We start from the raw sequence: 24,055 nt of genomic DNA, 5'->3' as shown, positions 1-24,055 counted from the left end.
TCTTTTGGTTGCTAAGTTTATTTGGTGTGTTGGTAGGGGAATCCCAAGGAAAAAAGTCAAAAGGGATAGGGGTAGGGTCCCACAGGGGTGGGAAGAGACAGGCTCAGTCTGCTCTCCCAGGCCATGGCTGAGTCTATTCTAGCCTTGTCCCAGAGATGGGCCAGTGGCACCAGCAGACACAAGATATTGCCTGGGTTCATTAGGTTTTTTTCCCTACCCCGAGATGGGGTCTCACTCTGTTGCCCAGGCTGGAGTGCAGGGTACGATCATGGCTCACTGCAGCCTCGACCTCCCGGACTCAAGCAATCCTCCCACCTCAAGCTCCAGAGTAGCTGGGACCACAGGCACCCACCACCACGCCCAGTTAATTTAAAAAAAATTTTTTTGAGACGAAGTTTCACTCTTGTTGCCCAGGCTGGAGTGCAATGGCACAATCTCAGCTCACCATAACCTCTGCCTCCCAGGTTCAAGCAATTCTCCTGCCTCAGCCTCCCAAGTAGCTGGGATTACAGGCATGTACCACCAGGCCAGGCTAGTTTTGTATTTTTTAGAGACCGGGTTTCTCCATGTTGGTCAGGCTGGTCTTGAACTCCTGACCTCAGGTGACCCACCTACCTCAGCCTCCCAAAGTACTGGGAATTACAGGTGTGAGCCACCACGCCCGGCCAATTTTTAAAATTTTTAATAGAGACGGAGTCTCCCAATGTTGCCCAGGTGGTCTCAAACTCCTGGGCTCAAAGAATCCTTCCTCCTCCACCTCGCAAAGTGGAGCCACCGTGCCTGGCCTGGTATCTTCTGTTTAACGGGCTCATTCCAAAGACAACACAGACCCCAACCCAGAGTGAAACTCCTGCGGAGAGACTCTGGGCTGCTGCTAAGGAAACACCCCAGAGCCCCACCATCAGGGACACACTGCAGTGGCAGCTCCGAACCACCCTGGCCTGCGGCAGGGGGGCGGCAGAACAAGGGTGCCACTGGGCTCTCCACTCACCCATGAGTCATTTCCTTATTTTTCTTGTACTACGCAAAACCACGACTGCCTGAAATGCCTTTTCAAGAAACTGATGGGTGTGGCCTTGGGAGGGAACAGTGTAAATAGGGCCTGACAAAGGTGGGTATTGAGGAGAGAAGAGATCTTACGGGGAAGCGGGAGAAGACCAAGCCACCTTCATCTCGCTAAAGATGAGGGCCCCAGGAGTATGACCACTTGGTTTCCCATAACCAAGGCACGTCTAGATCCCCTGAGAAAGAATTTTTGAATTGAGACCTATGGGAATTCTATTTTCCATTGTAAAGAAGTATGGCTGTCTTCCCACAAAATCATAACAGTACATGTGTGTGTGTGTCTGTATGCAGAGAGAGAGAAAATGTTTCATGGTTTCAAAAGATTTTCTACATGGTGTCCTGTGTAATTCTCACAGCATAACCATAATGTCAATACAACCATATATAGCAAGAGCCTGGAGTTGGCTGAGCCTGGAGTTGGCTAAGCCTGAATGCCAATTGCAGCTCATTCTTTAAATAGTTATATGACCTGGGGCCAACTATTTAATCTCCTCCTTAGCTGTAAAATGGGTATAATAAGACTTGCTTTGCAGTAATATTAAACACATCAGCAATTATATTGGGGGTGGGGGGACAGGGAGGAAATAGCTTAGTGTCTGGCTCATGATATGGCATCAATAAGTAGTAGCATTAGATGGGAATAAGCTTGACCAGTGAAAAAACTGAAGTTCAGAGATACGGAATGATGTGTCTTAGGTCCCAATTCGGGTTGGCTGGGGAGGCAGGACTAAGAACCCAGGTCTCTAGACTCTTGTTCCTAGCATCCAGCTGCTATAGCACCCTAATTCCCACTTTAGTACCTGCCCAAGGATAACATTTTAGATAGCAAACTCTACCATCCTGCATTTTGTTTTCTTTTTCTTTTTCTCTTTTGAGACAGGCTCTCACTCTGTCACCCAGGCTCGAGTGCAGTGGCGCAACCTCAGCTCACCACAACCTCCATCTCCTGGGTTCAAGCAATCCTCCCGCCTCAGTCTCCCTAGTAGCTGGGACTACAGGCTTGCGCCACCACACCCAGCTAATTTTTGTATTTTTTGTTAGAGTCGGGGTTTCATCATGTTGCCCAGCCTGGTCTCAAACTCCTAAGCTCCAGTGATCCACCCACCTCGGCCACCCAAAGTGCTGGGATTACAGGTATGAGCCACCGCGCACGGCCTAATTCTGCATTTCTTTTCTTTTCTTTTCTTTTCTTTGGAGACGGAGTCTCGCTGTGTCACCCAGGCTGGAGTGCAGTGGTGCGATCTCAGCTCACTTCAAGCTCCGCCTCCCGGATTCAAGCAATTCTCCTGCCTCAGCCTCCCGAGTAGCTGGAACTACAGGCACACGCCGCCACGCTCGCTTTTTTTTTCTTTTTTTTTTTTTTGTATTTTAGTAAAGATGGGGTTTCACCAGATTCTGCATTTTTTTAGTCCTGCATTTTCTGCTTTCACCCAAAGGAAAAAAAAAATGAAAGAAATGTTACACATGAGCTCAGAGACCAAGGCTCCCTATCTTCTGTAGTGCAGGGTTCATAACCTGGTGCCAATGACTGAATTGTGCCCCTCTAAAATTCACATCTGAAGTTTCAACCTCCTGTGTGATGGTATCAGGACGTAGGGCTTTTAGGAAGTAATTAGATTTAGATGAGGTGATAAGGGTAGGATCCTTATGATAGGGTTTGGTGCCCTTAGAAGACACCAGAGAGCTTCCTCATTCTCTCTCTCTCTCTCTCTCTCTCCCTCTCTGTCTCTGTCTCTCTCTCTCTCTCTGTCTCTCTCTCTCTCTCTCTCTCTCTATATATATATATATATATATCATCCTTCTCATGCAAAGAAGAGGTCACGCGAGCACACCAAAAAAATGGCCATTGTCCATGAGCTGGAAAGAGAGCCCTCACCAGAACCCAGCCATCCTGCACCCTGATCATGGACTTCTAGCCTCGAGAATTGTGAGAAAATAAATCTCTGTTATTTGACTACCTGTGCTATGGCATTTTGTTATTGCAGCCCCAGCAGACTAAGACACCTAGTGTCCATGGACCACACACACACACACACACACACACACACACACACAGGGACTCAAGGATGGGCCTCAAGTTAAGAACCTTCTCCCTTGTGGTCAGAAATACATTGTTTGAGTTCCGGAAATCCAGACAAGTCTGGACAACATAGCAAGACTTCATCTCTACTAAAAATCAAAAAAGCTAGGCCGAGCACGGTGGCTCACGCCTGTAATCCCAGCACTTTGGGAGGCCGAGGCAGGTGGATCACGAGGTCAGGAGTTTGAGAACAGCCTGGCCAACATGGTGAAACCCCCATCTCTACTAAAAATACAAAAATTAGCGGGGCATAGAGGCATGCTCCTGTAGTCCCAGCTACTAGGGAGGCTGAGGCAGGAGAATGGCGTGAACCCAGGAGGCGGAGCTTGCAGTGAGCCAAGATTGCACCACTGCATTCCAGCCTGGACAACAGAGCTAGACTCTGTCTCAAAAAAAAAAAAAAACTAAAAATCAAAAAAATTAGCTAAGTGTGGTGGTACACACCTGTGGTTCCAGCTACTCCCGAGACTGAGGTGGGAGGACCACTTGAGCCTGGGAGCTCAAGTCTGCAGTGAGCTATGATCATGCCACCGCACTCCAGCCTAGGCAAAACCCCAAGAAAGAAAAGAGAAGAAAAGAGAGCATTTTCCATGCCCATGGCTTTCATCACGTTCTCAAAGGAATCCATAGAGAGTAAAAAGGTTAGAAGCGCTATGAACCTGTATCCCTTCACCTGTGTACCTGCCAGCATAGGCCAGGTTTGCCTTAGAAGGTGCCCCTGGCTGTTGATGTTAAAGGCTGCCTCTCCAGGTGACACAAAGGGGCTGGTAGGGATAGACCAACACAGGGCAGAGGAAGACAGGGTCCATCCAGGGGGAAAAACATTTCCCTATGTCAGTTTTTGTTTTTGTTGTTCATTTGTTTAGACAGAGTTTCACGCTGTCCCCCAGGCTGGAGTGCAATGGCATGATCTCGGCTCACTGCAACCTCTGCCTTCCGGTTCAAGCAATTCTCCTGCCTCAGCCTCCTGAGTAGCTGGGACTACAGGCACGCACCACCATACCTGGCTAATTTTTGTATTTTTAGTAGAGACGGGGTTTCACCATGTTGCCCAGGCTGGTCTGGAACTCCTGACCTCAAGTGATCCTCCTCCCTCAGCCTCCCAAAGTGCTGGGGTTACAGGCGTGAGCCACTGTGCCTGGCCCCTATGTCAGCTTTTTATCGGAAGCCTATTTGCTTACTGCAGGAAAAAATATATATATTTTATCTATAGACGGTAGGATTTTTTTTCCCTTTCACTAAAATACACCATGGAATAGTCATCAGAAGGAAACTTTTGTTTTTAACCAGTATTGTTTCTCTTTCATGATAATGACATCTGACATCCAGAGCTTTTACAGTTTCCAAAGCCCTTGTGCTTGCTTTGTCTTGTTTTTAATCTTTAGAGAAACTCTGCAGAGCAGATGCTATTAGCCTCATTTTATAGATGAGGAAAGAAGCTTGGAGAGGTTAAGTAACCATTAGAAAGTGGTGCGGCACCACCCGGCCCAGCCCTGACTGCAGAGCCAAGTAGTCTTTGCTGCATCCCTCTGCCTCCAGAGAGGCCCTCTGGCTCTGTAGGTGGCTTTAACATTAGAGGCTGTGGCCCCTGCCATCTCTCCCCCCAAAGAACTGTGCGGAGGCCCCCGCCCTGCTGAGCTCATTTGCAGCTAATGTTGCCCTGAGGCCTTGGTAAGTTACACAGTCTGCTTTTTAGACTGTTAGGTTTGCCAGGGACTGCGGCTCTGCCCTTAATTTCTCTTTCCCAAGTGAAAATAGCTGATGAATTGACTTCGCTGAGCCGGGCTGGCATCTCTTAGCAAATGTCTCCATTCACAGCTTGTTTTCCATAATTCATGTTTGGTGCTATTATTGTATTTCTACCCATTCCGAGATGTAGAACAGAACTATCAAATGGCCGTGTCTTTATTTGCTATTAGTCAGGGACTTCATTTCTTGGGATCCAGCTCACCTGTAATCTTAGGGCTTCTGGCAGTCAAGGCTACTCTTGTCTAGAACAAGCTGGGAAGGAGATGCTTTCAGTGCCAGGCCTCCTGCTCTCCTCCCCAGTTCCACCCCACTAATTCCAAGTCCTTCCCCATATCTCCTCTGTCCTCTGAGCACCTTCTCACTTCTAACCTGCTCTTATTTACACTAACAACATCTGTTGAGCACCTTCCTTATTCCAGCGCTTTATAGTCATTATCCAAATGCTCCCAGGAAGAAGCTGATAAGCATATTCATGGCAAGGTTTATAAGACAGATAAGGTTTAATGAGCTAAACCCAGGGCACTTTAGAGGAAACCAGAGACCTTCCAGCATTGTAAGCCAGGTGAGGAAAGAAATGTATGCCTCGGTTTAGTTTTGGTTGACTGGCAGTTTCTTCCTATAAGACCTTGAATTGTGTTAAGGATTCACCTGTTCCTCTTTTGCAAGACTGTCTGGCAAGTGTCACTACTCATTTCAGTTCAGTGCAGTGCTATATATTAAGCATCTATTATGTGCAGGGCATTGTACTAATGTGGCAATACAAAGATCTCTGCACAAAGGAGGCTCCCGGACTCCTGGAACTAAGGAAAGGTAATAATGACATTTTTCAGAGGAGATTTTGTTTGTTTCTTTGTTTGTTTTTTGAGACGGAGCGTTGCTCTGTCGCCCAGGCTGAAGTACAGTGACACGATCTCGGCTCACCACAAGCTCCGCCTCCTGGGTTCACGCCATTCTCCTGCCTCAGCCTCCGGAGTAGGTGGGACTACAGGCGCCCGCCACCATGCCCTGCTAATTTTTGTATTTTTAGTAGAGACGGGGTTTCACCGTGTTAGCCAGGATGGTCTCGATCTCCTGACCTTGTGATCCACCTGCCTCAGCCTCCCAAAGTGCTGGGATTACAGGCGTGAGCCACCGCACCCGGCCCAGAGGAGATGTTTTAAGGGCTTCTTCAACTCACTACAAGTTCAGAGTGACTGCTTTACAGACTTAAGTTATAAAATAAGCCCAAAGATAAGACACTAGAAAAAAGAATGAACATACAAATGGAACTAATTTATAAACATATACAAAAAGTTAAGTCCCCTCTCTCGGTTACTGTAACCACTCAAGGGGTTCACCTTGCCCGCTGCGTAGACGGACCGATTCATCAAGACAGGGAAACTGCAATAGAGAAAGAGTAATTCACACAGAGCCGGCTGTGCAGGAGACTGGAGTTTTATTCTTACTCAAATCAGCCTCCCTGAGCATTTGGGGAGCAGAATTTTTAAGGATAATTTGGCAGATGAGGGGAAGCCAGTGAGCCAGGAGTGCTGATTGGTTAGAGATGAAATCGTAGGAAGTCGGAGCCGTCTTCTTTCAGAGTCAGTTCTGGGTGGGGGCCACAAGATCAGATAAGCCAGTTTATTGATCTGGGTGGTGCCAGCTGATCCACCAAGTGCAGGGTCTGCAAAATATCTCAAGCACTGATTTTTTTTTTTTTTTTTTTGAGGAATTAACAGTCTTTATTGGGCTCAGACCAGGAGTCCGTGGGTCTTGAGGACTTCTGTGTATTTGTCAATTTTCTTCTCCACGTTGTTCTCGGCCTGTTTCCATAGCCTCATGAGCTGTTTCTTCTTCGGGTAGTGGATCTTGGCTTTCTCTTTCCTCTTCTCCTCCAGGGTGGCTGTCACTGCCTGGTACTTCCAGCCAACCTCGTGAGCCAGGCGCCCCAGATAGGCAAACTTTCTTGCAGGCTTCAGACGCACAACCTTGAGGGCAGCAGGAACCACCATCCGCTTTTTCTTGTCGTAGGGCGGTGGGATGCCGTCAAACACCCTGAGGCGGTCCAGAGCGGCCTGGCCTGGCTTGGTCTTGTGGGGCAACATACCTCGCATGGTCCGCCAGAAGATGCGGCTGGGGGCCCGGAGGTGGTAGGCACCTCGGGAAGGGTTGGTGTTCATCCGCTTGCGGAGGAAAGCCAGGCACTTCAACTTGTTTCTGTAGAAATTGCCAGAAATGTTGATGCCTTCACAGCACACAACCACCACCTTCCGGCCCAGCAGTACCTGTTTAGCCACGATGGCCGCCAGGTGGCCCAGGAGATGGCCTCGACCATCAAGCACCAGGACCTGTACCTCCACCATCTTCGGCAGCCGCTTGGGAAAGAAGCACTGATCTTAGGAGCAGTTTAGGGGAGGGCTGGAATCTTGTAGCCTCCAGCTGCATGACTCCTAAACCATAATTTCTAATCTTGTGGTTAATGTTCATCCTACAAAGGCAATCTAGTCCCCAGGCAAGAAGGAGGTCTGCTTTAAGAAAGGGTTGTTACCGTCTTTGTTTAAACTATAAACTAAGTTTCTCCCAAAGTTAGTTCGGCCTACACCCAGGAATGAATAAGGACAGTCTGGAGGTTAGGAGCAAGATGGAGTCAGTTAAGTTTGATCTCCTTCACTGTCTCAGTCATACTTTTCCAAAGGCAGTTTCAATCTGATTTTCCGCTGTGAGTACTTCCTTAAGGAGCCTGATCTCTCACTGGTACGAGTGACCAGAGGAGGCCCTGCAATGGCAAGCAGGAGGGGGAAAACAGAAAGGCCTAGAAAAACAACTCCAACTGTTTGACAGCATTGCTTTGAGATGCAGGAAATGAAGAGTGACTGGAATGGCCCGGTGTGATGGTTCACGCCTATAATCCCAGCATTTTGGGAGGCTGGGGCGGGCAGATCACTTGAGGTCACGAGTTTGAGACCAGCCTGGCCAATATGTTGAAACCCTATCTCTACTAAAAATACAAAAATTAGCTGGGCATAGTGGTGCGTACATGTAATCCCAGCTACTTGGGAGGCTGAGGCAGGAGAATCACTTGAATCCAGGAGGCGGAGGTTGCAGTGAGTCGAGATTGCACCACTTCATTCCAGACTGGGCCACAGAAGGAGACCCTGACTCAAAAAAAAAAAAAAAGAGTGATTGGCAAAGCGCCCTGCAGTGCCTGATGTTATTATTAGTTCCTCTTTCACATTCCTCTCTCAGGCCTTCAAATTCCAGTAACCATAGCTGCCATTCACCTCATGCTGTGATGAGGACTGGGCATGCATTTTCTCATTCAATCTTGATGGCAACTGGATGAAATGCACATTATATGTATCCCCACATTATAGGGAGGAAACTGAGACTTCAAAAGGTTCATATCTGGCCCAAGAGAACCAGAATCAACTCCAGGTTTCTCCAGCCAGAGACTAGGCTGGTCATCACCACTTTAGATGGAGGCTGACGCTCACTGCCTCCAAGGGTGTCTGTGGATTCTAAGTGGAGCTCTGTGCCATGGAGGAGAGACAGAAAGGAGGCCCCAACCCTGCAGGGCTGAAGAGTCTCCCCAAGACTGACGCCTGCTCACTGTACCTCCAGTCTCCTCCCAAAGGGCTTTTAAAGGAAACCAGGAAGTAACATTGTTCCCCATATATGGGGTCTGACGGTGTCACTTTGAGTAGAGAAGAGGCTCCTATGAGATCCCATTCTGAAAGGGAGCAGGCTGGCCTTTGCAGGGAGGCAGTGCATACCTGGACTAGAAGTTAGCTTTATCACCAGCTCTTTATTCTTTTAACATTTGGTTAATAATCATTCATTAAACATCAACTATGTATCAGGTTGTGTGCTAGGTCCTGATTAAAATAAAAAGTATTGTTCCTGCCTTTAGAAAAGGTAATAGTCTAATATGCAGAGAAGGCAAGTAGGTGAAGCTGTAATACAATGTAGGAAGTGCTGAAAATGAGAAGCAGTTAGGAATAAGACTGGGTTTAATTCTGAGTTTGACATGTAAGTGCAGTGGAGTTATTTAAAAACTGTAAGCTTCAATTTCCTCAGCTATGAAATGGGGATAATGAGACCTTCTACCTCTTAGGCTTTGTTGAAAGGATTAAACAACAAATGTATGTAAAATGTTTAACTCTAGGACTGTTCCTGGTTATCTGGTGAATAACTGCCAATTCTCACAATCTTGGGCAGGTGGCTAAACCCTTCCTCTTCGGCTTCCCAATCTGTAAATTCAGGCTGACACATCTTCCGAACTTCCGGATCTGTCAATCAATAGAGGTCACCTAAAAACTCTGAGAGGAGTTACGAGAACATAGAAAGAATAAAAAGCCCTCAGAAGGGCCAGGTGCGGTGGCTGACGCCTGTAACCCCAGCACTTTGGGAGGCTGAGGTGGGCAGATCACTTGAGGTCAGGAGTTTGAGACCAGCCTAGGCAACATGGTGAAACCCCATCTCTACCAAAAATACAAAAATTAGCGAGGCGTGGTAGTGCGCACCTGTAGTCCTGCTACTCAGGAGGCTGTGGTAGGAGAATCACCTGAGCGCAGGAGGCAGAGTGAGCTGAGAGCATGCCACTGCACTCCAGCCTGGGCAACAGAGACCCTGTCTCAAAAAGAAAAGGAAAAAAAAAAAAGCCCTCAGAGGGCTTCTAGAAAAGCTGGGAGACTAAGAGGAGCAATGCATTGAACACAGAAGTGAGTCAGTGTGAGCTGTATGGTGTCTACTCTTCCCTCTGTGGTTCTTCAAAGGGAGTAGAGGGTGGGTGATGGGGGTGACTCAAGAATGCATAGGACTTTATCAATCAAATTCCCATATAGAATCAGAACAAGCCTGGCAGGTTCATGGACCAGCGAACAGATTAGAGTAGATCCTTTCAGGGATCATTTAGATTATCATCATAGACCTTCAGGGTCGCCTAAATGGGTGGATGAGAACACCGCTGGGCTCATGCTTTGCCCAGTCCCAGCAGTCACCCTGCTGTCTCAGATGTCTTTCCTCAGAAGCTCTCTCCTGCAAGCGGCAGCCGCTGGGGTCACCTGTCCCCAGGTGCCTCATCTCATCTGGCTCCTCAAAACTCCTCCGCTCCACCCATCAGCCTGGATCCAGGCCTGCACCTTCCAAGAATGCAGATGCCATGACCAATCTGCGTCCACAGAGAATGTTTGAGAAACACAGCTTGAAAGGCCAGCGATGCCCCCACAGAGTGGCCAATCACATCTTGCTAGAGTTTTCCATGCCAATAAAACCAGAAAAAGCAAACAAACACTTTCAGCCTGACCCAAAGGAGAACAAATGAGGCAGTTATAAGAAGGTAGGGTGTGAACCTATACACATAAACCGGTAGAGCTGGAAAAAACTCCTTCAAAGAGAATGGCTCACCTTGCTCCATTTCCCTTGCAGCGATTCCTGGGGCACGTCTATTATCAGCAATTGCAGGCATTAGTAATGGAAATGAAATCCATACCTCCCAGCTAACCATCCCTGCCCAGTTACTTGTAGTTACTTATCTGTTTCTATCAAGTAGCGCATATATTAAATTCATTCCTAAATAAACAAGAAAAAAAGGCTAATTTCCTGGCAGGAAATTCTTATGTAATTAGTCAACAGCTCCCGCCCCTGGTCCGTCACTAACCAGCACTGTGACCTTTAGCAGGTCCACCTCTCTTCATCCCCCTCAGCACAACCTCAGGCCCAGCCCCCACAAGCCTCTCCTGGACCACCACAGTGGCTTCCAGCTGATCTCCATGTCTCTAGTTTTTCTTCTCTCCCAAGCATTCCCCACTCTAGAAGCCTTTTGTGTAGAGATCCTCCTAAAACCCCAAATCTGCTCAACTCTCCTCAAAATCCATAACCTCTCAGCCTGGCCCAGTGGCTCACACCTGTAATCCCAGCACTTTGGGAGACCAAGGCGAGAGGATCACTTGAGCCCAGGAGTTTGAGATGAGCCTGGGCAACATAGTTAGATACCATCTCTACAAAAAATAAAAAATTAACTGGGCATGGTGGTGCTCACCTATAGACCCAGCCACTCTGGAGGCTGAGTGGGGAGGATGGCTTGAGCCCAGGAGGTCGAGGCTGTAGTGAGCTGTGCTCACACCACTGCACTGCAGCCTGGGTGACAAAACAAGACCCTATCTCAAAAACAAACACAACCTCTCTTCACTTACTCTAGGACAAGTTCAGAAAACCATGTATGGCTTACAAAGTCATTCGTGATCTGGCGCCTGTTTACCATTCCAGAATGATATCTCTCTCTCCATTCACTCTCTTTTTTTTTTTTTTTTTTTTGAGACTGAGTCTTGCTGTATCGCCCAGGCTGGAGTGCAGTGGCGCAATCTCAGCTCACTGCAACCTCCACCTCCCGGGTTCAACCAATTCTCCAGCCTCAGCCTCCCAAGTAGCTGGGATTACAGGCACACGCCATCATGCCCAGCTAATTTTTGTATTTTTAGTAAAGACAGATTTCACCATGTTGGCCAGGCTGGTCTCGAACTCGTGACCTCAAGCGATCCGCCCACCTCGGTCTCCCAAAGTGCTGGGATTACAGGCATGAGCCACTGCGCCTGGCCTCTCCATTCACTTTCTTAAATTCTATGTTCCAGCTGTATATTTACATACCCACGGCTCCCTGTATAATACTAATAATAGCAACAATGACCACCATCTATTGTTTCCTATGTATCAGGTTTGTTCTAAAAAACTCTTCCTTCTGGTTCAAGTTGGTGTTTGAAAAAGAAAGACAAATAAAAATAGATTAATAAAAGACTTTCTGCATTAACTTATTTAATATTTACAACTCTACTAGATATTAACTATAATTATCTCCATTTCGGAGATGAGAAAACAGACGTGGAAAGGTTAAATAACTATCCAAAGTCATTCAACAAGTAAATGATATAGAACCTGAATACAACCTGCTTACCGTGCCCTCACCCCTTCTATCTGGGTCTTTGTACACGAGGCTCCTTCCACCTGGAAGACCCTTCCTTTCCTCCCCCATTCTTCACTTGGCTAACTCCTCCTCCTCGTCCGAGAGTTCCCCTGTAAACATCTCCTCCTCTGAGAAGGTTTCGCTTGCCAGGCTGCTATCTCCCCTCAATGGCAGTTAGACTCCAAAGACAGCACCCACTGAATGATGCCTCCCATAACCATGGCCTTACGTAGTTCTCTCGGATATTGAATCTCAGTTGACCCTGTGACTCACCGTGGAATACAGCAGAAGGGATGTTGAATAAATTCCAGGGCTAGGTCATAGAAAGCCTTGCGAATTCCACGCAAGTCTCTTGGAAAAGTCACTCTGGGGATCTGTAAGGAACTTAAACAATTCAACAAGCAAGAAATAAACAACCCCATTAAAAAATGGGCAAAGGATATGAGGCAGATACTTCTCAAAAGAAGACATACATGTGGCCAACAAATATATGAAAAAATGTTCAACATCACTAATCATTAGAGAAATGCACATCAAAACCACAAGGAGATACCAACTTACACCAGTCAGAATGGCTATTATTATATATATTTATTTATTTATTTATTTATTTTTTTTTTTTTTTGAGACAGAGTCTCGCTCTTGTCGCCCAGCCTGGAGTGCAATGGCATGATTTCGGCTCAGTGCAACCTCCGCCACCTGGGTTCAAGCGATTCTCCTGCCTGTCTCCCGAATAGCTGGGATTGCAGGCAGACACCACCACGCCTGGCTAAGTTTTTTGTATTTTTAGTAGAGATGGGGTTTCACCATGTTGGCCAGGCTGGTCTCGAACTCCTGACCTCAGGCGATCCACCCGCCTCCGCCTCCCAAAGTGCTGGGATTACAGGCACGAGCCACCGCACCCGGCAGAATGGCTATTATTAAAAAGTCAAAAAATAGCAAATGCTGGCAAGGTTGCAGAGAAAAAGGAATGCTTACACACTGCTGGTGGGAATGTAAATTAGTTCAGCCACTGTAGAAAGCAGTGTGGAGATTTCCAAAAGAACTTCAGAACTGCCAGGCGTGGTGGCTCACACCTGTAATCCCAGCACTTTGGGAGACGGAGGCGGGCAGATCACCTGTGGTCAGGAGTTCGAGACCAGCCTGGCCAACATGGTGAAACCCCGTCTTTACTAAAAATACAAAAATTAGCTGGGCGTGGTGGCACGCGCCTGTAATCCCAGATACTCAGGAGGCTGAGGCAGGAGAATCACTTGAACCTAGGAGGGGAAGGTTGCAGAGTGCCAAGATTGTGCCATTGCACTCCAGCCTGGGCGACGAGAGTGAAACTCTGTCTCAAAAAATAAAAGAACTTGAGAACTACTATTCTACCTAGCAGTCCCACTACTGGCTATATACCCAAAGGAAAATAAATCATTCTACCAAAAAGATGCATTCACCCACCTGTTTATCACAGCACTATTCACAATAATAAAGACATGGAATCAACCTAGATGCCCAACAGCAGTGGATTAGATAAAAAACATATGGTACATCTACACCATGGAATACTATGCAGTCATAAAAAAGAATGAAATCATGTCCTTTGCAGCAACATAGATGGAACTGGAGGCCATAATCCCAAGCAAATTAACACAGGAACAGAAAACCAAATATAATATGTTTTCACTTGTGAGTGGAAGCTAAACAGTGAGTAAATATGAACATAAAGATGTCAACATGGCCAGGCACAGTGGCTCACGCCTGTAATCTTAACACTTTGGGAGGCCGAGGTGGGCAGATCACTTGAGGTCAGGAGTTCGAAACCAGCCTGGCCAACATGGTGAAACCCCGTCCCTACTAAAAATACGAAAAAAGAAAAAAAAATTAGCCTGGCATGGTGGCAGGTGCCTGTAATCCCAGCTACTCAGGGGGCTGGAGCAGGAGAATTGCTTCAACCCAGGAAGCAGAAGTTGCAGTGAGTCAAGATCACTCCATTGCACTCCAGCCTGGGCAACAGAGTGAGACTCCATCTCAAAAAAACAAAAAGGATGGCAACAATCTTTATGGAGACTACTAGTGGGGAGGGGTTATAACAGGGACATGGGTTGAAAAATTACCTATCTGGTATTATTATTATTATTATTATTATTTTTTGAGACAGAGTTTCATACTTGTTGCCCAGGCTGGAGTGCAATGGCGCGATCTCGGCTCTCTGCAACCTCCGCCTCCCAGGTTCAAGTGATTCTCCTGCCTCAGCCTCCTGAGTAGCTGGGATTACAGGCATGCGCCACCACACCCAGCTAAGTTTGTATTTTTAGTAGAGATGGGGTTTCTCCATTTTGGTCATGCTGGTCTTGAACTCCTGACCTCAGGTGATCCACCCGCCTCAGCATCCTGAAGTGCTGGCATTACAGGCGTGAGCCACCTCGCCCTACATAACTATTTGTTTTTAAGAGATGCGGGTCTCACCGGCGCGGTGGCTCATGCCTGTAATCCCAGCACTTTGGGAGGCCGAGGCGGGCGGATCACAAGGTCAGGAGATCGAGACCATCCTGGCTAACATGGTGAAACCCCATCTCTACTAAAAATACAAAAAATTAGCCGGGCGTGGTGGCGTGCGCCTGTAGTCCCAGCTAGTCGGGAGGCTGAGGCAGGAGAATCACTCGACCCCGGGAGGTGGAGGTTGCAGTGAGCAGAGATTGCGCCACTGCACTCCAGTGTGGGCGATAGAGCGAGACTCGGTCTCAAAAAAAAAAAAAAAAAAAAGAGATGGGGGTCTCACCAGGCACAGTGGCTCACGCCTGTAATCTCAGCACTTTTGGAGGCCGAGGTGGGTCACTTGAGGTCAACAGTTCGAGACTAGCCTGGCCAAAATGGTGAAACCCCGTCTCTACTAAAAATACAAAATTTAGCCGGGTGTGGTGGCATGCGCCTGTCATCCCAGCTGCTTGGGAGGCTGAGGCAGAAGAATCCCTTGAACCCAGGAGGCGGAGGTTGCAGTGAGCCAAGATTGCACCACTGCACTCCAGCCTTGGCGACAAGAGTGAAACTCCATCTCAAATAAATAAATAAATAAAATAGTTATAAAGATTAAATTAAGTACTGTTTATAATGTTTATCAGTAGCCTACTGTATGGTAACATTCTCTACCTAATATATATATCTATAATATATATATATCTATATATCACATGTGACTAAATATATTTCTAGCTAATTATAGAAAGAGAATCTGGTCTAGTAATAATCAGGGCTTGTCAAAACTCACGCCAAACTACAACAGAAAACATGTCCCTCTAGATATGTGAACTTATTTCAATGCTTTACATTGTATAATTAAGTTATTAATTATATTTCTCTTACTTGAAAGCCCATATCCTTCTATATATTAAAAAATGAAGAGGAAGACTGATTCTTACACTTCGGCTTGTACTAAATAGGAGACTGAACTGGCCTCTCCGTGAGGGCAGAAAATGCGTCTTGTTCATCCTCATATCCCCATGCTGATAATAGCACCTGTATATGGTAGCTGCTAAGTATGAAATGAATGAATGAATGAATGGGTGAATGAATGAATGAATGAATGAATAGAAGAACTCACAATACCTGAGCACATACAAAGTGTCAGGACTAGGCTGAGCATTTTATCTAGAGAATCTCATTTACTTTTCACAACCATCCTATGATACTGGGAACACAGTTGTTCCTGACAGAAACCATTCTCCTGTATTCAACACTTTGTTCAACATTTCCTATAACACAAACACAGGGATGATCTTTTTCAGAGAGGAGAAGTGTGGCTTGTCTTACTGGCCAGAGAGAAGGCTCTCACAGCCACACAAAGTTTGTCTTCAAATTGCTACATATACACGTGAATAAGCTTTGAAAGTTTAGATCAGCTGGTGGAGGAAATAGAGCTGAGACACCCATCCAGTAACTGGTGCAGAATGGGAGCCACACATCTAGATCCCTTCAAGGCCATTACTGGATATTTGCAATTCATGGATGGCAGGAATTTCAACTGGGGAGATCAAACTAGATGTCAAGAGACTTATTCAAATAACCTCTCTAGTTCTTTGAGGAAAGTCTTTGCATTTCTTCTTTGAGAAGTCCCTACATTTGTGCTTTCTGTCAAAGAGAGAATATACCTATGTCAGTCTGGGTACAATCAGGAAGCAGAAACCACATTTAATTATTTAAATTAATTAAACCACATTTAATTTAAACCACATTTAATTTGAATTAAATGGGGGACATCTAATTCAAATAATGATGAAGCTAGGATAGGAGCATAACTATAAGATATAAAGAGAATGCTAAAGGGAACTTCAGGGCTGAGGGAGAGCATCCAAGGAAAGACATACTTAGGGGGAAGGCTCCCTCCTAAGACTGAGGTTCAAATCTCTTTGGAGAAGGTGTGGTTGCAGCCCACTGGATGGCAGAGAAGTTGCCCAGGCCAGAGGTGGTCCACAGTCACGGGGTAATCAGGAAACAACCCTCCAGGGGCAGGTGAGCTGAGCCTGAGGGGCAGGTGAGCTGAGCCTGGAGGGCAGGTGAGCTGAGCCTGGAGGGCAGGTGAGCTGAGGCTGGGGGGAAGGTGTGCAGGAGGAGTCAGGGCACCAATGCAAAGGCAAGGCCTGGAGCTTGCAGCATCCTCATCAGAGCGCCAGAGGAAGGTGGTCTTTGGGCCCGGGTTGGTGGTACATGGTCACCGAAAGACTGCACATTTTGGACATGAAGTGGGGTCAGTGCACCATTAAATACCCTCACAGACCCGAACCACTGATCACCATGCAGGAAGAGTAACAAAAAGAAAAAATGCAACACACCAGAACTAAGAAGAGAAGCCTGCAATTTCCCTCCATTGTCTTCTACTGAGACAACTTAGCATCAATCTCACCACAGAGGAGAAATGCTTAGCGTCCAGTCCATTATCGCAGAACAAGTACTGAAGGGTAAATTTGGGGCTGAGGGGCCATAAATTGATAACGAGCACAGTACCTACATATGAAAGGAAAGCATATTAAGAATATTCTTTTTTTTTTTTTTTTTTGAGATGGAGTCTCGCTCTTGTTGCCCAGGCTGGAGTGAAGTGGTACGATCTCGGCTCACTGCAACCTCCACCTCCTGGGTTCAAGTGATTCTCCTGTCTCAGCCTCCCGAGTAGCTGGGATACAGGTGCCCGTCACCACACCTGCCTAATTTTAAGAATATTCCGGCCGGGCACAGTGGCTCACCCCAGGTGAGCCTGGTAATCCCAGCACTTAGGGAGGCCGAGGCGGGCAGATCACCTGAGGTCGCGAGTTCAAGACCAGCCTGGCCAACATGGTGAAACCCCATCTCTACTAAAAATACAAAAATTAGCCAGGCGTGGTGCCATGTGCCTGTAATCCCAGATATTCGGGAGGCTGAGACAGGAGAATTGCTTGAACCCAGGGGTCAGAGGTTGCAGTGAGCCGAGATTGCACCACTGCACTCCAGCCTGGGTGACAAGAGGGAGACTCCACCTAAAAAAAAAAAAAAAAAAGAATATTCTATGTGGAGAAAAGAATAAGCATGTACTCTTTCCCTCCTACTCCAAAAAAAAAACAAAACAAAACAAAATGAAAATTATTGTTGGTAAGACTTTTGTATCAGGGCTCTGCACTCCGTATCTGACAGAGTACAAAGAAGTGGGCATGGATTTTAGGTACCCACGTTTACCCTGCCTAGCAGCAACCTTAAAGTTGGAAGACAGATCCCAGAATGTCCTAGCTCTCCTCAGTGATTTCATATGGTTTCGTCATCACTGTTCTACCTACCTGCTTTATCCAGCTAAATACAATTTCAACCTAAACTACCTTCTACTTCTCCTTGAGTATTTCTTAGTTAACCCAAACATAAGTGTCTATATGTAGCAATGCACCTTACAAAAATTGTACACTCCAATGTCAAGAGTGTCTGCTATTTCCAGAGTCTATTTTGCCACTGCACCTAGTTTTCTTTGCTCTATTCTACAGAAACTTGGTAAATAAAACTGGGTCTCTATTTGTATCCTAGATGATTTTTCCTATCTGAGCTTCAATGGTAACTTTTCCTTCTGAGAGCATGGATCTAGCTGGGTGTAGTGGTGTACGCCTATGGTCTCAGCTACTCAGGAGGCTGAGGCAGAAGGATCACTTCAGCTCAGGCAGTCGAGACTGCAATGAGCTGTGACCACACCACTGCACTCCAGCCTGGGCAACAGAACAAGACCCTGTATCAAAACAAAAACAAAAACAGAGCAGAGAGTGTGTTTGTTTCCTAGGGCTGCAGTAACAAATTTATCACAAACCTGGATGGCTTAAAACAATATAAATTAGTCTCTCACAGTCTGGACGCCAGAAGTCAAAAATCAAGGTGTCAGTGGCCTATGATGTCTCTGAAGGTGCCAGGGGAGGCCCTTCCCTTGAGTCTTCCTGGCTTCTGGTGGCTGACGGCAAGAACTGACATTCGTTGGCTTGTAGATGCGTCCCTCCAGTCTCTGCCTTTGCCATCACATGGCTTTGTCTTCTGTCTGTGTCCAAATCTCTCTCTCTCTCTCTCTTTTTTTTAGATGGAATCTTGCTCTGTTGCCAGGCTGGAGTGCAGTGGCAGGATCTCAGCTCACTGCAACCTCCGCCTCTCAGGTTCAAGTGATTCTCCTGCCTTGGCCTCCCAAGTGGCTGGGATTACAGGCATATGCCACCACGCCCAGCTAATTTTTGTATTTTTAGTAGAGTCAGGGTTTCACCATGTTGGCCAGGATGGTCTCGATCTCTTGACCTCATGATCTACCTGCCTCGGTGTACCAACAAAATCTCTCTTAGAAGGACAGCAGTTATTGCATTAAGGCCCACCCTAATTCAGTATGACTCCATCGTAACTTGGTTACATGTGCAAAGACCTAGTTCCAAATGAGGTCACGTTCACAAGTACTGGGGGCTAGGGCTTGAACATTTATTGTGGAGGGGGGCACAGTTCTACCCATGACAGAGCACAAGATTGTGCTTCATTTCCCTTAAGCAAGAATAAACCCTGTGCAGCACCTACTTCCTCACCAAGGACTGGCTGGGAAGTGGGAAAGCTAGAGACCCAGAACTTCCAGGGTTCTTCTTCCTTATTTATTTATTTAACTTTTTTTATTTTTTTGAGACCCAGAACATTCTGGATGTTGGTACCAGCCTCCAGGTCTTGGTTGAGGAGTTGTCTACACATTTCAGAAGTGGCAAAGGAGAATTTCTGCAAAGGCATTTCCTGAGCAAAAGCATAATTTAGTGAGCGGTTATCTATATGTGGAGATGCCTTTAGCAATGAATAGAAGCGTGGGGTAGGCTAACCAACTCAGCAGGCACTGTCACCATTTCTATGGGTCTATGGACTGCCGCTTTGGGGGTTTGTTTGTGTTCAGCTCATTTACACTGCAAGATCACTTACAAGTAGCCTCATTGGTTTCGTTTCCCTCTCTTGAATATCTCCTCTTCCCTCCCCAGCCCTTTCCTATCTGTAGCCCCCGTCATGTTTTAGATCTTCTGTCTTCTTTACTTATTCCTCAGTTTATTCCACAAATATTCATTGAGTGCCTATTATGTGTTAGGCACTTTGCTTGGTGCTGAAAACACAATGATGAGTAAAAATAGATTCAGTCTCATTCCTTATGGGGCTTATAATCTAGTGAGGGTAATAGATATCAATCAAAGAACCAGACAAATATAATACTGTGACAAGTGTTATAAAATAGAGATGCAGCATGTGGTGATAGCCTCTAAAAGGAGGATTTGACCCCATCAGCGATGTCAAGCAAACCTTCCCTGAAGAAGGATATGCTTGACCTGGGATCTGAAGGATGAGTAGAAGTTGCCTAAATAAAGAGGGCAGAAGAGCAGAGGAGGTAGAAAAAATAGCATGTGCAAAGGCCCTGGGGTGGGCAGGAGCTTAAAGAGTGAAAGCAGCCAGTAGGGAAGGAAATGCAGGAGAGACATGAGCTAGATAGGCCTGTGGCACCATGCAGAGCCTGCCAGGCCATGCCTTTCTCCAAAGATCAACAAGAAGACACTGAAAGGGTGGATGGGTGGTGAATTGGTTCCTGGTTTGTCTTTGAGGGGAGGTAACAGGACAAGTTTTGTTCCACTTGATGGGGAACTCTGAAAAAAACATGAGAATTTGTGGCTTACCTCAACTTAAGCTGACATTAACATCTGCCACCTCTGAACTCATTTATTATGTTTTTGTTTTGTTTTGTTTTTGAGACGGAGTCTCTCTGTTGCCCAGGCTGGAGTGCAGTGGTGCGATCTCGGCTCACTGCAAGCTCTGCCTCCCGGGTTCACGCCATTCTCCTGTCTCAGCCTCCCAAGTAGCTGGGACTACAGGCGCCCACCACCACGCCCGGCTAATTTTTTTGTATTTTTAGTAGAGAAGGGGTTTCATCGTGTTAGCCAGGATGGTCTCGATCTCCTGACCTCGTGATCCACCCGCCTCGGCCTCCCAAAGTGCTGGGATTACAGGCGTGAGCCACCGCGCCCGGCCTGAACTCATTTATTATGTAATATGATTTGGATTTGTGTCCCCATCCAAATCTCATGTTAAATTGTAATCCCCAGTGTTGGAGGAGGGGCCTGGTAGGAGGGGATTGGATCATGGGGGCGGATTCCCATCGGCCCCATGATCTCCTGATAGTGAATGAACTCTCATGGGATCTGGTTGGTTTTTTGTTTGTTTGTTTTTTGAAATGGAGTCTTGCTCTGTCGCCCAGGCTGGAATGCAGTGGTATGATCTCGGCTCACTGCAATCTCTGCCTCCCGGGTTCAAGAAATTCTCCTGCCTCAGCCTCCTGAGTAGCTGGGATTACAGATGCCTGCCACCACACCTGGCTAATTTTTGTGTTTTTAAGAGATGGGGTTTCACCATGTTGCCCAGGCTGGTCTCAAACTCCAGACCTCAGGTGATCCGCCTGTCTCGGCCTCCCAAAGTGGTGGGATTACAGGCATGAGACACCACACCTGGCCTTATCTGGTTGTTTGAAAGTGTGTAGCACTTCCCCCTTCGCTCTCTCTTCCTCCTGCTCTAGCCATGAAGAACATGCCTGCTTCCCCTTCACCTTCCGCCTTGACTGCAAGTTTCCTGAGGCCTCCCCAGCCATGCTTCCTGTACAGCCTGTGGAACTGTGAGTCAATTAAGCCTCTTTTCTTTATAAATTACCCAGTCTCAGGTAGCTCTTTATAGCAATGTGAGAATGGACTAATATACTACGTATTTTCTGTGTTCCATCTTCCTCGATTTACCAGCTGTGTGATCTCAAGCAAGCTACTTGTCTGGATTTTAGCTTCCTCTTCTGAAAAGGGAGATGCTAATAGTAGCTACCTTAGAGGACTCTTGTGCAGATTGAATTAAACAAATCATGCATATAAAGCACTAAACAAAGCACATAGCACAGGCTATGAAATATTAGCTCTTATTTTATTATTATATCTTAAGTATCAAATCATTATTGGTTTTCTTTAATTACTTATGCCATATAATCATCACTCCACTTTAATTTTTTGAGTTATTCTTTAATTGTGCGCTTCTTAATTGTAACTCTCCAAGTAAGACCAAAAGTTCCTTAAAGGCAAGAGCTGTTAGATCACTAGCCATCTAACGTGCTGCTGATGCAAATATTGGTTGATTGATTAGTTCTTCAGAGCTCAGTCTGCATCTACTTTCACTTTATTTATTTATTTATTTATTTATTTATTTAGAGACAGAGTCTTGCTCTATCCCCCAGGCTGGAGTGCAGTGGCATGATCTCCGCTCACTGCAAGCTCCGCCTCCCAGGTTCACGCCATTCTCCTGCCTCAGCCTCCCAAGTACCTGGGACTACAGGTGCCTGCCACCACGCCTGGCTAATTTTTTGTATTTTTAGTAGAGACGGGGTTTCACCGTGTTAGCCAGGATGGTCTCGATCTCCTGACCTCGTGATCCACTCACCTCGGCCTCCCAAAGTGCTGGGATTACAGGCGTGAGCCACCGCGCCCGGCCCACTCACTTTATTTTGAATGATGGAGGCAGTATAGGAAGGTGGGAGGATGATCTGAGCAAGTGAAAAGATGTAGAATAAGGGAATTTGGTTTCTATTACAAACTTTGTCCCTCAGCATTGAGTGATCCAAAGAGCAGGTACCAGGGTACTCTCATAAATTTCTCAGGACTGACAGGGCACGGTGGCTCACGCCAGTAATCCCAGCACTTTGAGAGGCCAAGGTGAGCAGATCACTTGAGCTCTCGAGTTCAAGACCAGCCTGGGCAACATGGTGAAACCCCATCTCTGCAAAAAAAAATACAAAAGTTCACCAGGTGTGGTGGCGTGTAGTTGTAGTCCTAGCTACTTGGGAGGGAGGATGGCTTGAGCCTGGGAGGTAGAGGTTGCAGTGAGATGAGATCATGCCACTGCACTCCAGCCTGAGCAACAGAGCCAGACCACGCCTGAAAAAAAAAAAGAAAAAAGAAGAAAGAAATTTCTCAGGATGAAGAAACAGAGATCATCATCATCCTCACCATCGTCATCAGAGTTAGCATTTACTGAGTGTCTACAATTAGTACAGCTGGTCCCCGACTTAACACGCCTTGATGTGGGATTTTTCTACTGTACCATGAGTTTCTCTGGATGCAACCCCATCATAAGTCATAGAGCAACTATACATGAATTAACTCATTTAATCATCAGAATAACTATATTTTACTGTAAGGGAAGGTACATGGTGAGACCAGCCTGGCCAACATGGTGAGAACCTGTCTCTACTAAAAATACAAAAATTAGCCAGGCGTGATGGGTGCCTGTAATCCCAGCTACTCAGGAGAATCACTTGAACCCAGGAGAATCACTTGAACCCAGGAGACGGAGGCTGCAGTGAGCTGAGATCACGCCACTGCACTTCAGCCTGGGTGACAGAGTAAGACTCTGTCCCCGGCCCCCCCAAAAAAAAGCAGAGAGCTTAGCTTACCCACCTGCTGTGATATAGTCCACGTGGAGTACAGTCACATCATCAAGGACTTTTGGGTTCTGCCATCACCCTTGGGACTGAGCAGGATCTCCCTAGCCTTGTCTCAATTCCTCTGAAGTCTCCTGCACATCACCCTGCACCACAAGCAGCAGTGCGCTACCCAGGTCAAGCAAGGGTGTGTTGTACTCCACCTAGCTAATGGCTTAAAGCAAATTTCCTGAATTCCCCATTTGCTATCTCCTAGCTAATTTGAAAAACAAGAGATGAAAAGAAGGGGTCTTCATCAGAAATCTACACTTCCATGATGTAGAATGGCTCAGTGTCGCTGTTCTGCATAATAACCTCCTCCCAATCATTGGGATTGTATCATACATTTCCCTGGGTTTTGCTGGCTTCCACATTCCCACTGCAACCCCTGTAGCTAGAGACTCTGCTTAATGCTGTGCTTTGTACAGTACTTTGTGCATTTTGGCATCTGATAAAAGTTAAATTAGAAAACCCTAATGTGGCATCACTGCATTTGTTTTGGCATCTATCTTGCAGGATGGATCCTCATTTTATGATAGGTCTCATATGCGTCAGTGTTTTTCTAAATCCGGGTATTAAAAGGAAATCGAGCCAAGCCACTCCAAGGTGAACTGGCAGAGATTTGGAGGAGAAGATAAATGAGTATTGTTAGCATCAACTTCAGTAACTCTTCCAGAGGAAAGTGAGGGGGTCACACACCATTTAACATGTTGGCAAATTCCAGGCTCAGCTTCAATGCCAACCAATTTGTCTCAGATTTACAAGGTGGGGCAAAAGAAGATGCCACCTACCTGAAGACCTGAGTTGAAAATATCAGTATGAATTCATGATTCTTTTTCCCCCTTAAAAAATAATACGGCCAGGAGTCGTGGCTCATGCCTGTAATCCCAGCACTTTGGGAGGCCAAGGCAGGCGGATCACGAGGTCAGGAGTTTGAGACCAGCCTGGACAATATGGTGAAACCTCATCTCTACTAAAAATACAAACAAAAATTAGCCAGGCATGGTGGCGCACGTCTGTAGTCCCAGCTACTCAGGAGGCTGAGGCAGAAGAATCGCTTGAACCTGGGAGGTGGAGGTTGCAGTGAGCCGAGATCATGCCACTGCACTCCAGCCTGGGTGACAGAACGAGACTCTGGTTATATATATATATATATATATATATATACACATATATATGAGGCTGGATGCAGTGCGTCACACCTGTAATCCCAGAACTTTGAGAGACTGAGATAGGAGGA

The 24,055-nt window shown here is 46.5% G+C and overlaps 1 protein-coding gene across 1 annotated transcript; it reads right to left on the bottom strand.

The window, feature by feature from the left end:
* Positions 1-6,312: 6,312 nt before the first annotated feature.
* On the bottom strand, positions 6,313-7,253 carry LOC101151385 (large ribosomal subunit protein uL13-like). Its single transcript, XM_055358706.2, has one exon. The coding sequence runs from the start codon at positions 7,234-7,236 to the stop codon at positions 6,625-6,627; it is 612 nt and encodes a 203-aa protein (XP_055214681.1). The 5' UTR covers positions 7,237-7,253; the 3' UTR covers positions 6,313-6,624.
* Positions 7,254-24,055: the final 16,802 nt, after the last annotated feature.

Source organism: Gorilla gorilla, chromosome 10 (assembly GCF_029281585.2).
Source record: "Gorilla gorilla gorilla isolate KB3781 chromosome 10, NHGRI_mGorGor1-v2.1_pri, whole genome shotgun sequence".
NCBI classification, from domain to species: Eukaryota; Metazoa; Chordata; class Mammalia; order Primates; family Hominidae; genus Gorilla; species Gorilla gorilla.
This window is presented reverse-complemented; position numbering and strand designations above follow the sequence as displayed.

What these genes read in the sequence shown, in the direction of transcription:
- LOC101151385 (XM_055358706.2), bottom strand. Translation starts at nt 7,236, where the DNA reads ATGGTGGAGGTACAGGTCCTGGTGCTTGATGGTCGAGGCCATCTCCTG.